Source organism: Neltuma alba, unplaced genomic scaffold, assembly GCF_004799145.2.
Source record: "Neltuma alba isolate B1F8T4 unplaced genomic scaffold, ASM479914v2 tig00003736_pilon, whole genome shotgun sequence".
Classification (NCBI taxonomy): Eukaryota; Viridiplantae; Streptophyta; class Magnoliopsida; order Fabales; family Fabaceae; genus Neltuma; species Neltuma alba.
In genome coordinates, this window is record NW_021633411.1 from 48,995 (window position 1) to 63,005 (window position 14,011).

Here is a 14,011-nt window from a genome sequence, read left to right on the forward strand (position 1 = left end):
TTGAAGTTGGGGGCATAGTGTGGGGCTTAAAGATAGCTTGGGGCATGGGTCTAAGATGTGTGGCTGTTGAATCAAATTGCTTGAAGCTTGAGGATCACCTAATCATACGTGGTGATGTGGTTACCTAACGTAAAGGATTGTTGGCTAAGGTTGAGGATATGCTGATGCATGACTAGGTTCAAGTATCTTGGTGCGCTTGTGAGGCTAATGCTATCTAAGAAGGTGGCGAAAAACACAGTTTCTATCCTCAAGTCCCTTAACGCTGACATTGTGAATAAATTTGGAAGTTTGGTGTTGCTTCATTCCATGATGCAAGAAATGGAATAGCCACGTAGTTTCAAAATGCTGATGAAGATTATGGGTTTAAAGCTAACCTATAACTTCACTATCAACAAGAAGGACCTCGTTGAGCTGCTTAACTTTGAGGAGCTAGATGCAATCTTTATGCATCTAGCCAATTTGTAAGTTATAATATCATTTTCTTATTTTATGTTATACTTATGCATGTCTTGACCTTTTCTTATTTGAACAATAGACATTTTAGCCACATAGGCGCAAAAAAAAAAGAAAAAGAAATTAGGGCATATATAGATTCATGTGTCCTCAAAAAGTGCAAGGAACATCAAACAGTTCAAAAGTGAGGTCAATCTACATGATGACCATAATGACCCAAACCAAGAAGAAAATACATTTTGCACTTTATGTTAAAGGGTAAGTATACTATTGTATTTAGGACCCACACATATTATATATATAGAATTATAATTAATGTGATTTGTATTTTGTAGTTATCATTAGACTCTTGTTCTTGTCCCCTATGATAATCATGTCTATTGATTCGATTCCCTCTGTGGAGTGCCACAAGAGTCAACCAAGGATGTCAATGAGACGTGAGTTTATGGTTAGAAATTTATTACATACAAAATTTACAAAAACATGCTATAATATCAATTTTTTTAAAATTATTGATAGGGTTTTTCAAAGTTTCACTGTAGTGAGTAGTGACTGAGAAGAAAAAGCTATCATCAATAAGGATTCTCCCACAAGTATGTTATTATGAGCAAAGTTTTATACTTTTAAATTTTCCAGATAGTCAAAGTTAAATATTCAATTCTATTTTTCATTTCGTTAGTACCATTGTCAATCCAGGAGTGTTGAATGCAGATATTACATGATCTGCTATATGAATGACATCATTGAGTCAGAAATTAGATGAGGCAAATAAAAGTTATATTGTAATTCGTCAATTGTGATCCAGTTGACTAATGACCTTGTTCTTTTTAATTTACAAGCATTCCAAGATATTGTGGCATGTGAACCCAATGAAATTAGCTCAATAGAGGATGCTTTGTCAACAACACTACTTGAGAATATGAGTTGATAAACATTTTGAAGTTCAAAATTTGGTTACTAATAGTTAAATTAGGTTTAGTTGAGAATATAGGTATTTTGATTCATTGTTTATTAGGTTTAGTTTAACTATGGATTGGTTAAGTTGTTGATCACTAGGTTTAGTTGAATAAGGATTGAAAACTTTAGTTAGAGTTGAGTTCTAGCATTGAATTCATTGAATTTTAGTTAAATTTCAGTTTAAAGAAAATTGTGTTTTAGATTTGAATTAGTTTTGCATTCTTCTGGTTTGTTGTACTACCTGGAATCAGTCTGTTTGGTTTGGTATTGGGAGGAGGTTGTATACAAATTAAAACAAATTTATATGAAAAAAACTTCTACAATATAAAACCATCATGAAAGATAGGAAAATAAAAAGTACTTATTTTACACTTTTCACTGTGGTTATGTCCTAAAAACTACTATGAAAAGTTAATTTTTCATCGTGGTTACTAACTATTGTGAAAACATGTTCTTTTTACATCCACAGTATGCACAGCACCTCAAAAATTATCGTGAAAAGTCTTTTTTAATTGCCATAAAAGATACTTTTTATAATAATGAACCACTGAGATCTTGTGTGCCTAGGGGTTGACAATCTTCTCTGCTCTTTCGAATTGTATAAAGGAAGGTCTAGTTTTTGATGTAATGATGAACCATCCAATGTGATGACGTTGTGCTTTACTCATAAAAAAAAAAAAAAAAGCACCAAATACTTAACTAAAATTAAAAAAAATGAAAAAAGAAAGGAATAGTGATTTTGAAATAAAATACTATACTTTTATTTAATGCATGGCTTATGAAATTTAAAAAAAAAATTGGGGTTGCAACTGATTATAGTACGAGTTATATTATAAAAAGTTTAAATCTAAGTTAGAAATTAAAGTATACAAGGAACTAGCATAGTAAAACCAGACAACCTTACCAAGTTTAGGACCAAGTTTTTCTTTTTGACCAAATAGGACAAAAGGTTTTAAAAGAATAAAAATAAAAATATTCACAAAAAACAAGCTTTTAATTTCTTCCAAATGTTTCTTGATGTAACCATACGAAATTTCTATTTCTCCTGCACTGCAGAAATAGCTATATTGAAATGTTTAAAGTATATTGTTGATTAGTAATGCACGCCTAGCTAGGCAATTTCATATGGTGTGGGAGAATCCTTTTACTTTATTCATTTGTGACATTTTGATGGATTTCTATGTCTAAAAGATATGTTCTCCAAGCAGTGCCACGACATTTCTACAAACTCAAATTAATATTAAAAATAACACATTTAAAATAGGTCTTTCTTTTTGGTGGGGCTGGACACGGAGAAATTGATATTCATTACTGTGTCAAATTATTGATTTGGCCAGGTCAACATGGAGAACTTGAATGTTGGCGAGTGTGTTAAGTTATTGAGTTTGACTTGGTAATTGAACATGTTTCTTCAAACAAAAAGGTTATTAAATGCTTACGCTCTTCCAAATTATAAGAAATATGCAGTTCTTGAATTATTGGAACGTGCCTCTCATGCATGATGCTCTTTGTATGAGTGATATTTTTATGTTATTTTAAGGGTACTTATTAGCTGGCCAATGCTAATAAGCAAGACATGTATTTTGTACGAAACCTTGGTTTTTCAAAAAATATGATCCTGCTAGATCCATAAAAACAGACCAACATTAGTCGTCAACCTAATCAGTTACTACCTTCAGTCTTAAATATAACATCTAATTTATACTACAAATTACTACTTCAATTTCTTAATATAAAACTTAGTTGATTAATTTGGGGAAATTAAAGAAGTTATTAAATTACTTTAAAGTACTTATATTTATGGTTTTTCTTCAAATTAATTTGTTTCACTTGTAAATTGATATATAATCTAATGATACATGTACAAATAAGTATTTTAGAGAAACCATGTAACATGTGTTATAATTAAGTAATTTAATAATATTCTTAATCTCTTCAAATTAGTCAATTAGACTCTACATTAAAAATCAAAGATAATAAATCTTATATTTAAGACAAGAGGCAGTATATTATTTTGCATGAACAGTAATCTTGTATCCATCGATCAAGACAAGGAGAAATGATGTATGCCATTCCAATATGACAAGTATGAGAGGCATCAAAACACATTATTTAAATCATAGGCAATTCACGGGTAGATCATTGAGCGTTCATTTTTCTGTTCTCCTGTTGTTTTTTTATTTTTTTATTTCCAATGGGTCGGCCATATAAGCCAATTGAATGTTGACGAGTTTGTTAAATTATTGAGTTTGACATGGTCATTCTAAATGTTGCTTCAAACAAAAGGGTATTAAATAGTGAGTCCTAGATTAAATAATAAGAAATATATGCAGTGCTATAAACTTCTTGGAACGAACCTCAAGACGCTCTCTGTATATATAAGTAATATCTTGACGTGCCACTGCTGATATAAGCAAGCCATGTATTTGGTAGAAACCTCAGTTAGTCAAAGTATGATCCTTTTGGATTACGATAAATAAATAAATTATCATTGTTTATTTCCATCGTCCCCCTAATTGACCGTTTGATTTATATGAAAAATACAATTATCTTGTATCCACCGAACAGGACATGAGAGGCAAAAATTGTGGTATGAGTTAACCCCACAATCACAAGTAAAATATATGATTTTGTGTGATCATGAGTGTATATATATGAGTTTTCTATGTCAAAGAAAAAGCCACAAATCACAGGCAGAATATGGGTAAATCTTTGTGTGTCCATTTTGCTATCTTCTTATTATTGTCCGAATTTGCACATTTATGCTTGTGTAAAACTTCGAGTGAAAAATGCTTAGAACGAGAGAAGCAAGCTCTTCTAGATTTCAAAGCTACCATTGTTGATCCATCAAATAGGCTTTCTTCTTGGAATAATTCCAATAATGATTGTTGCAATTGGAATGGAGTGGCTTGTGACAATCTTACTGGCCATGTTATCAAGCTTGATCTAAATCCATGCCGCCGTTCTTGTGACTTCAGCCAACTCGTTCTTGAAGCTTCACACGTTGATCCGTCTCTTCTGCAACTAGAACGCCTAAGTTACTTGGACTTGAGTCAAAACCAATTTCATGCCTCTCCAATTCCCTTCTTCTTCGCTTCTATGCATAATCTAAGATATCTCTCTCTTTCCAATGCTAATTTTAGTGGGAAGATTCCTTATAATCTCAGTAATCTCACCAGCCTAATCCATCTCGATCTCAGCTCCAATGATTTCCAAGTCAATGACATGAATTGGCTTTCTGGGCTTCGATCGCTACAAGAACTTGACATGAATGGTATTGACCTTGGAAAAGCACATGATCTATTCCAGGTACTTTACAAGCTTCCTTCTTTATCACAGTTATCTTTAGTTTACTGTGGAATTCACACATTGATCCCTCTTCGCCGCTCTCTTAATTTCTCCTACATTCCAAGGGTTCAAGTGTTGTACCTTACTGATAATGCAATAGATAGTCAAAGTCTAGATGTTGTTCAAAACATGACTTCTATTGGAGTCCTTGACCTTTCTTTCAACACTATCAGTTCATTGCCAATGTGGTTGAGTAAATTTGATGGCCTTGAGGAACTAAATGTTGCTCAAAATGCACTTTTTGGTCCGTTTCCTCTAGCTCTTCAAAACTCATCTTCCTTAAGAGTGCTTGATCTTTCTTCAAACAATCTTACAGGTTCTGTTCCATCATGGTTAGGCGAGTTAAACAACCTTCACAGCCTATCTCTGGCATCAAATAATCTCACTTCTTTAGAATCTTCTCTATCATTGATTCTCAGGAACATGTGTCGTCTGAGAGCTTTAGATTTCTCAATGAATAAGTTCCAAGGAGAGTCATTTGGAAGTTATGGGTTATCTGGTTGCATTAAGTATGATCTAGAGCAACTTGATTTGAGCTATAACAAGTTTGAAGACAGTTTGCCTTTTTGGTTGGGGAAACTTGAAAATCTAAGAGAGATTCACATATCAATAACCTCATTCTATGGTTCCATTCCCTTATCTGTGCGAAAATTGTCACGCTTGACAAGACTTGATCTTGTTAACAATCGCTTAAATGGATCAATTCCGAGTAGTCTTGGACAACTTGTGAATCTAACTTACTTGCGTCTCTCTGGCAATCAATTGGAAGGGTCTATTCCAAATAGTCTCGCACAACTTGTGGATTTGAAAGTACTTGATCTTTCAAATAATCATATCAAAGGCATCATTCCACAAAGTCTTGGTCAGCTTGTAAATTTGAACCACCTTGTTCTTGCCAAAAATGATTTACATGGAAGCATCCCAAAGACTTTTAGCCAACTTGTGAAGCTAATTCAACTAGATCTTTCTTCAAATAACTTGAAGGGAGAAATTTCTACAATGAAAGATTGGCCTTCATTTGAACAACTCAAAATCTTGAATCTCTATGGTAACCAAATCACCGGATCATTGCCTGAAAACATTGCTGATAGAATGCCTAGCTTGGAGTGTTTGCTTCTTGGAAATAACCTCATAAATGGTTCAATACCAAACTCATTGTGCCAAATTGGCACCTTGTATCAACTTGATCTCTCAAAGAATGAATTGTCTGGAGAAATTCCAGATTGTTGGGGGGACAATCAACAATGGGATGAAATAAACTTGTCATCCAACAAATTATCAGGCGGTTTCCCAAGCACATTTGGTAAGCTTTCCTCGTTGTTCTGGCTGCATTTGAACAATAACAGCCTTCAAGGGGAGCTTCCACTCTCTCTAGGACATTTAAAAAAATTGCTAATTTTGGATGTTGGTGATAATCAATTTGTCGGAAGTATACCACCATGGACTAGGGAAACTTTTCCATCAGTGAAAATTCTTAGACTGCGACAAAATAACTTGAATGGCAGCATTCCTTCACAGATTTGCCAACTCACATCACTCCAAATCTTGGACCTTGCAAGTAACAACTTAACAGGTTCGATACCTGATTGCATTGGCAATCTTAGAGGAATGACCAAATCCTCCATGTCCAATGTAGCCAAGATGAAATTTGATTTTAACATTCTTAAAATTAACTTCATTGATGAGTGGCTTACTAAGGAAGTTGAGCAAGTTTTGAAGGGGACAGTTCTTAGTTATGTCAAAAACCTGAAGTTTGTGGTGAATATGGATTTGTCTGATAACAAACTGGTAGGATATGTTCCTGAAGGAATAATGACTCAACTCACAGGATTGGTTGGCTTAAATCTCTCACACAATCATTTGAAAGGAGAGATTCCTCAAAGAATAGGAAACCTTAAATCACTTGAATCCCTTGATATCTCTTTTAATAACTTTTTTGGCCAAATTCCTGGTACTTTCTGTACTATGTCATTTTTAAGCTACGTAAACTTGTCATACAATAATCTCTCAGGAACTATTCCAGTAGGGAACCAGTGTTTGACATTTATAGAGGGATATAATATTTATGCTGGCAACCCTTATCTTTGTGGAATCCCACTTCTGAATAAGTGTCCTGGCGATGATCAAGTTCCTGAAAGAGAAGGCTCCGAAGAGAAAAATGATTCTGACAAGGTGTGGTTTTACTTTGTAGTAGCACTTGGTTTTGCAGTTGGCTTTTGGGCTTCCATTGGAACTTTAGTGCTAAAGAAAAGCTGGAGATATGCTTGCTTCCGAAGAGTGGAATATGTAGCGGATGAAATATATGTGACCTTTGTACTTAAAGTTGCAAAGCTGAAGAGAATGTACAGAAATTGGGCTGATGATTGACACTGTCATAATATGTTTCCTTTTGTAATTTTGTTTCTTTTAGTCAATAAATTAAATGTTTTAGTATGTGCGTTGTGGTTGTAATAACGTGTCTTGTTACTTTATATAATCTTTGTTCTTTAATTATGCGTGTACGAATTTGCTGTTTATAACATGAATTAGATTGTTTTTCCATTGTCAGCTTGATTTTGTTTCTCCTAATTTGAATTGATTTATATATGACATTGATAACTTATAGTGTTAGATTCATAGCTATAAATATTTTTCGCAGCCAACTTGTTATAAGAATAGTTGTCGCTAATGGATTGGACTATTGGTTATGGGAGAAATGAATATAGCCTCCTTTTTGCCTTAAACCACTTGATTAATCATATGAAAGGAAAATTTTAAAATGATAGGAAAATACTTGAATCTTCCCTCTTAATAATTAAACTCTCTGACTCCAAGTAACATAGCCTCTCCAATTTCATGCTTATGTAGTTGCTTCTCATTCTTTTTGCCTTGTTTTATTGTTCTCTACAAATGCTTAGCTAGCTAGCAAGAGTGTGACAATTGACTAATATGAGTAACGCCTATCCTGCTATCTATATGTTTAGCACACAATTTCAAATATTTAATCACAGGAATACTAAATAAACAACTAAGGCAACATTTAAGGCTTCCTAATTTGAGGGAATGGTGGACACAAGATGATACTTTGATTCAAAATTCCTTTCAAGCAAGTTAGACAAGCAACTTGATGAAAACAAATATATGGAAAACCTTTTCCAGCAAGTGAGATAGTGAAAGAGAAAACTTTGACAAGAGTGAGCAACTTGATTATGATAAATTTATGCGAAACTTTTCCAACAGACAATGTACTGTTAAAGTGGCTTGTTACAGAGTGGAACAACCTTTGGAGGCACAGCTTGCATGTGGTGGAGCGGTGGTCAAGCGGATTTTTGTCGATCACAATTTGAGAAAGAGCCGCTTGTACACATTTAGAGTGGATAACTTGATCATTGCTTGGAAGAATAATCGTTGTTGTTAATGACAAGAGGATTAGAGTCCTTACTCACATGAGTCACAGGAATGTCCAATGAAACCTGCTATGGAACTAGTACTGGTGTGGCCATATCAATTCCCTGAAAGAACTCCACAAGAGCTAGGGACAAAAGATTTATAACACCATCTTCTAGTTGTGAGTAACATTATTGCAGAAAAGCCTTTTAACGTCGGTTAAAATGGACTTTTCATAGTGATTTTGAGAAAGACGTCTATGTCTTCAACGTATTCATGGTTCTTATGCTCCATGAGACCGTACAATAATATTTGATGGGTATGAGTATTTAGAGTAAATGCCTTCAGCTACATATTCCAAAAGAGGGCATACCTGAAAATGAAAAACAACAAGAAAAACTTTAATATTTTGAACATGACTCTATTTTATCCATATTTTTTTAAGCTACATTTAATACCGCTTTTTCTTCTTCATCGTCTTATTTTTTTTGGAATATAAATGTTAAAAACGTTATCCCACAGACATCACGAAATTTTTCCAGCGAGGGACTTTTATTATTATTATTTTTTCATTTTTCAAACTCGTTACATATTTCTATTATTGTAGACACCCAGCTTTTGATTTAAATATTTTATTTTAAAAATGAAAAAAAGTCGCTTGATCGCGATAAGTTTTTGACTTGTAGCTATTATTTCCGTTAATGTTCTTTTGCTCTTTTTTATCGGATGTCCATCATTTAAAGTTCATTGGATATGTTGCTAAATTCGTTTTCTCAAATTTAGTCGCTATAGCTATTTAGAAAATAAATAAATTAAATGATTTTCTTAAAGAGAAGGATGAGTCAATTGTATTATTTTGAAAAAGAATTCAAATCCTTAATTAGGTGGAAATATTGAAGGATTTACTAAATGAAAATCTACTGAAATAATGACTTTGCTAAAATTTACTGAGCAATATAATTGTGTTTGTGTGAATGTTGTAATCCATCATTAATATATACTTGTAACAAACGCAATTAATTGTCTCCTCTTAAAACAAGTGCGCTCCGTTATGCCTCTCTTGAAGAAATTTAAAAACCAAGGAAGGAAATAGGCTCGTGGCTTTTTTTTTTTTTTTTCCTTGCAATATTGTCACCATATGTTGGTCATTTTACTAAACTACAATCAGGCCATATGGTTCAAAAAAATTCTCACCATGTAAAGCCACTTTCCATGTAAAAGAAACAAATTTCTAGAGAGTCTACGTATTGATATTAGAAAACCACTGATAGTGTTCTTAGGAATATTCTCGAACACTTCTGGTTTCAAGATAATTGTTAGAAGTTTCGGTTGTTGTTTTGTGTGCAGTAGTGAATTCATGCATGTAATAAATAGCATGAGCATGGTTCTCAAGACAGAAAAACCAAATTAAGCAAACCAGCAAAAAATCATCCTCTGACCCTAAATCCTGGAACCAGTTTCGGTGTTTATTATTTTGATGAGTACTTTAAGCTCATCAAATTTGGATCATTCATATCTCATTTGAATGATTTAAATTTGATTTCTTATTTATTTTTATTTGTTTAAAATAATTATTTTGATATGTATAGAATCTAAAATAAAGATAATTTCTTAACTATCATTATTTAAAAAAAATAATTTCTCTATTTAAAAATGTAAGATAAATAACACAATAGATTGAAAACATACCGGGTCGGGTCGGTCGGATCTTCTTAGCTCACGCTTAAGCTAGACTATAAAAGTCTGAGCTTTTAAGTGCACAGCAGAGCACCTCTTTTGCAAGAAAGAAAATAAGAGAGAGAGAGAGAGAGAGTAGGAAAGCTCTACTACTGGAGTGATTTGAACTGATGGGGGGAAGCCTCTATTTATAGCTTTTGTCAGGGATATTTTGGGTAGTATAAAAATATCCACTGAGCCCATCAGATAAAATCAGAGATAAGATATAATATATCCTTATCTCATAATATCATGATATTTGAATTTAAATCCAGAATCAATCACAATTAATTCTAAATATATATACTTAATATATATTTAATCTACACAATATAAATTAATTAATTTAATATAAATTAATTAGATTTATATCGTAACCGATTGGATATGATTCAGGGTGTTTGACCAAGTCAAACATATCACAATATCGCTTGGATATTTGACTGATATATTCTCTTTATACCCGGTCAAATAATCCGGCCCATCAAGGGCGGATCCAAGCCCAAAAATCTAACATCTCCCACTCGCACTTGATGGGCTGCCCATCGTGCGATAGCTAAATCTTTCATTGCTTCATACTAGGTGTCTGCCGTGACCGCATGGGCATGACGTCATCGATTCGGGCACCTATGCACTAGGAATCCTTTATACAGGACCAGCACACAAGAACACCCTTGGTGTACCTGCAAATTGTATGCTTGTTGCCTCGAATGCCCTAGTTTTATCCATACACTTTACTTGTGGCATATCTAATCCCTCTCGAGTTATTTTGTTTACTCAGATTGCCTTCTCATACGTATGGTATCCACACTTGCTTAGTTGTTTTGTTCAACCTGCAAGGGACATGTCACAGACACCAACGTAGATGTGTATTTCAGGATAAATCTTCCTTCTGACTATTCATCATTTAGATTTGGCATAGTCGCTTTCTCAGTCTTGACCCGTTAGATCGCATCATTCTTGACCATGGGGTTTAGGCTAGAGTAGCTGCCACTAAACCAAAACCTTGTGATGTTGTCTAAGTCTTAAGGGCATTATGAAAGGTTTATTTCCTTTCTGGGACTCACACCGTAATGGATCAGGGATCTTCCATCTACGTCCCTTGTTGCGGATTTGAGTGAGCTCATGCAGTATGAATTGCATGCTACGGTGCTCAATCCACTAAGTGGAGTATGTCGTTTTTGGTTTTAATAGCACCGTACAGACTTAAGTTCCAAATGCACTCCAACATTTGAACCAGGAGCTCTTTCATCACAACTATATATGACGTCTTACTAGTGAAGAGTTCCTTGTCTGGCTACAGGTCTCATGGATGACACATTATCCATGATTCGGCCCAAACTTTTATGGGTCTCATCTCAGTCTAGCTGAGGTGACATTTGTGCAGTGATTCTTCTCTACCATCTCATGGTGATCATCTGCTGTCAACCTTCTATATCCCATGAGAACATAGCGAGGCGGTTGCTCGTGTGAGTGAGCCAACCTTGTGACCTGTACGACATATTTGTATTGCATACCTTGTGCCTATGCATGTATAAATACACAAATATACAAGAAAAATTTCTTTGAACTAGATAAATGCATTGAATTACTAAGTAAGAGGAAAAAGGTTCAGTACAACATGCCTTGTGCTGCGTATTTGAACAAAAAGGATCAAAAAGAAAAAGGGGTTCAATACATCATGCTCTACGCATGCCCAAGGCCTTTACATGCTTGACGAAAGGATCTCTAGCTATAGGCTTGGTTAGGGGATCTGCCAACATCTTATGAGTGGACAAGTATTGAACTGTCACTTGTTTCTTAGCGATCATATCCCTTACAAAGTGATATTTTATGTCTATATGCTTAGTACGATTGTGGTACTTAGGGTCCTTGCATAGGCTATTGCTGCTTGACTATCGCAGTGAATCAGAGTTGGTCCCTCACTCCCACCATGGATTCCCAATCGTACTAAGAATCTTTTGAGCCACACAGCTTCTTGGACAGCTGCAGAACAAGCTACATATTCTGCTTCCATGGATGAAAGAGACACACGTTTGTTTCTTGCTGCTCCAGGAGATTGCTCCGTTATTCAGTAGGAAAGCATAGCCTGACGTCGAGTGTCGCTCGTCCAGGTCTCCTGCCCAATCAGCATCGGAATAACCCTCCGCACGAAGGCCATTTCCTTGATAGCATAGCTCATAGTCCATGGTTCCTTTTAGATATCTCATAATCCTCTTTACAGCTTCCCAGTGTTTGACTCCTGGATTGGATTGGAATCGACTCACAAGTCCGACTGCGAAGCATATGTCTGGCCTGGTACACAACATGGCGTACATTAGGCTGCCAACGGCACTTGAGTATGGGACTCTCTTCATGCGCTCTATATCGCATTGTTTTGTAGGGTGCATTTCCTCACTTAGGTTATGTCCCTTAACCACAGGGGTATCCATAGGCTTGCAGTCTCTCATATTGAAACGCTCAAGAATCTTTGCTATGTATGCCTTTTGTGACAATGACAGCAATTTTCTAGAACGATCTCTTCTTATCTTAACACCTAAGATATATTCTGCTTCGCCCATGTCTTTCATCTCGAAGTTCAAGGATAACCACTCTTTGATCATCTTTATTAGTTTCAATGATTGGTACCAGCTAGTAGTATGTCGTCGACATAGAGGGATAGAATGACAAGGTTGTCTCCAAACCGCTTGATATAAAGCAGTGATCTTCCTCGATCATTTCAAAGTCATAGGAGCTTATAGCTTTGTGGAACCTTAAGTACCACTGCCTAGATGATTGCTTGAGTCCATAAATGGATCTCAAGAGTTTACAAACCTTTTGTTTGTTCCCTTTCTGTATGAAGCCCTCAGGCTGTTCCATATAGATTTCCTCATCTAGTTCTCCATTCAAGAAAGCGGTTTTTACATCCATATGATGTAACTCTAAGTCTAAACTTGCTACTAAAGCCAGTATCAGTCGTATCGAGTTGAAACGTACAACAGGTGAGAAGGTGTCTGCGTAATCCACTCCTTCCCGTTGTGTATACCCTTTGGCAACTAACCTTGCTTTGGGTTTATCAATTGATCCATCAGCCTTACGTTTGTACTTGAGAACCCACTTGCTCCCAATTGCCTTTCGGCCAGGTGGTAGATCAACTAATTCCCATACTTGGTTGGATTCCATGGAATCCATTTCCTCTTGTAAGGCCTTCTGCCATTTTTCCTTAGCAGGTCCTGTTAGTGCTTCTTTAACACTTACGGGTCTCCTTCATCGTTTTCTGGACTAACGATGAAGGTTGCTCCTTCAATTGAGAAGCGTCTCTTAGGAGTTTTGTCTCTGTTACTTCTCCTAAGTGGGGTTGTTGTAGGACTACTTCCTTCTGACTGGGTTAAACCTTGTTGTGAAAATGCTCAACCCTCCCACTCAGATCAGTAGACTGAGGAACACTTTGTTGTACCTCATTGCCATCATCCTCATAAAGACGGCTTGTTCGATCAATACTCCCTCTGCTAGGATATTCGGTTCTATGAATGTTGCGTCCCTTGACTCTATCTCAGTCACTGAGCCGTCATCATTTTCACCAATGAAGACATACCCTTAGAGTTCTCAGAGTATCTTATGAAGATACACTTTTTGCCCCTTGGTTCTAGCTTGTCATATTTATGGGAAGAATCACGAATATAGGCCGTTGACCCCCATGGTCTTAGGATGCTTAGATCCGGTTTGCGGTTTGTCCATGATTCATAAGGGGTTGTAGTGACTGATTTAGAAGGCACTCGGTTAAGTATGAATGTGGCAGTTAAAAGAGCATCTCCCCAATATGAGGTTGGAAGCTCAGCTTGTGCCATCATTGATCTAACCATATCGAGGAGAGTTCTATTTCTCCTTTCAGCAACTCCGTTCTATTGAGGAGTGCCAGGGATTGTTAGTTGCCTAACAATACCCCTTTCTTCACAGAGCTCCTTGAACTGATCAGAGAGGTATTCTCGGCCTCAGTCAGTTCTTAAGGCTTTGATTCTTGAACCTAGCTGATTTTCCACTAGATTGAGATATTTTCTAAAGCACTCTAATGCCTCAGATTTCCTTGTGCTCTTGGCTAGCAAGGCATGTTCACACAGGACATTTCCTTTTTGGACACGTTCCTACAACCCTCTTTGCCAGTTTGGTCATGCGTTCTTAACCATATGTCCTA

At 35.7% G+C, this 14,011-nt stretch overlaps 1 protein-coding gene across 1 annotated transcript; it reads left to right on the plus strand.

The window, feature by feature from the left end:
- The first annotated feature begins 4,110 nt into the window (after positions 1-4,110).
- Positions 4,111-7,125, plus strand: LOC114742399 (receptor-like protein EIX2). Its single transcript, XM_028930668.1, has one exon. The coding sequence runs from the start codon at positions 4,111-4,113 to the stop codon at positions 7,123-7,125; it is 3,015 nt and encodes a 1,004-aa protein (XP_028786501.1).
- The last annotated feature ends 6,886 nt before the right edge of the window (positions 7,126-14,011 follow it).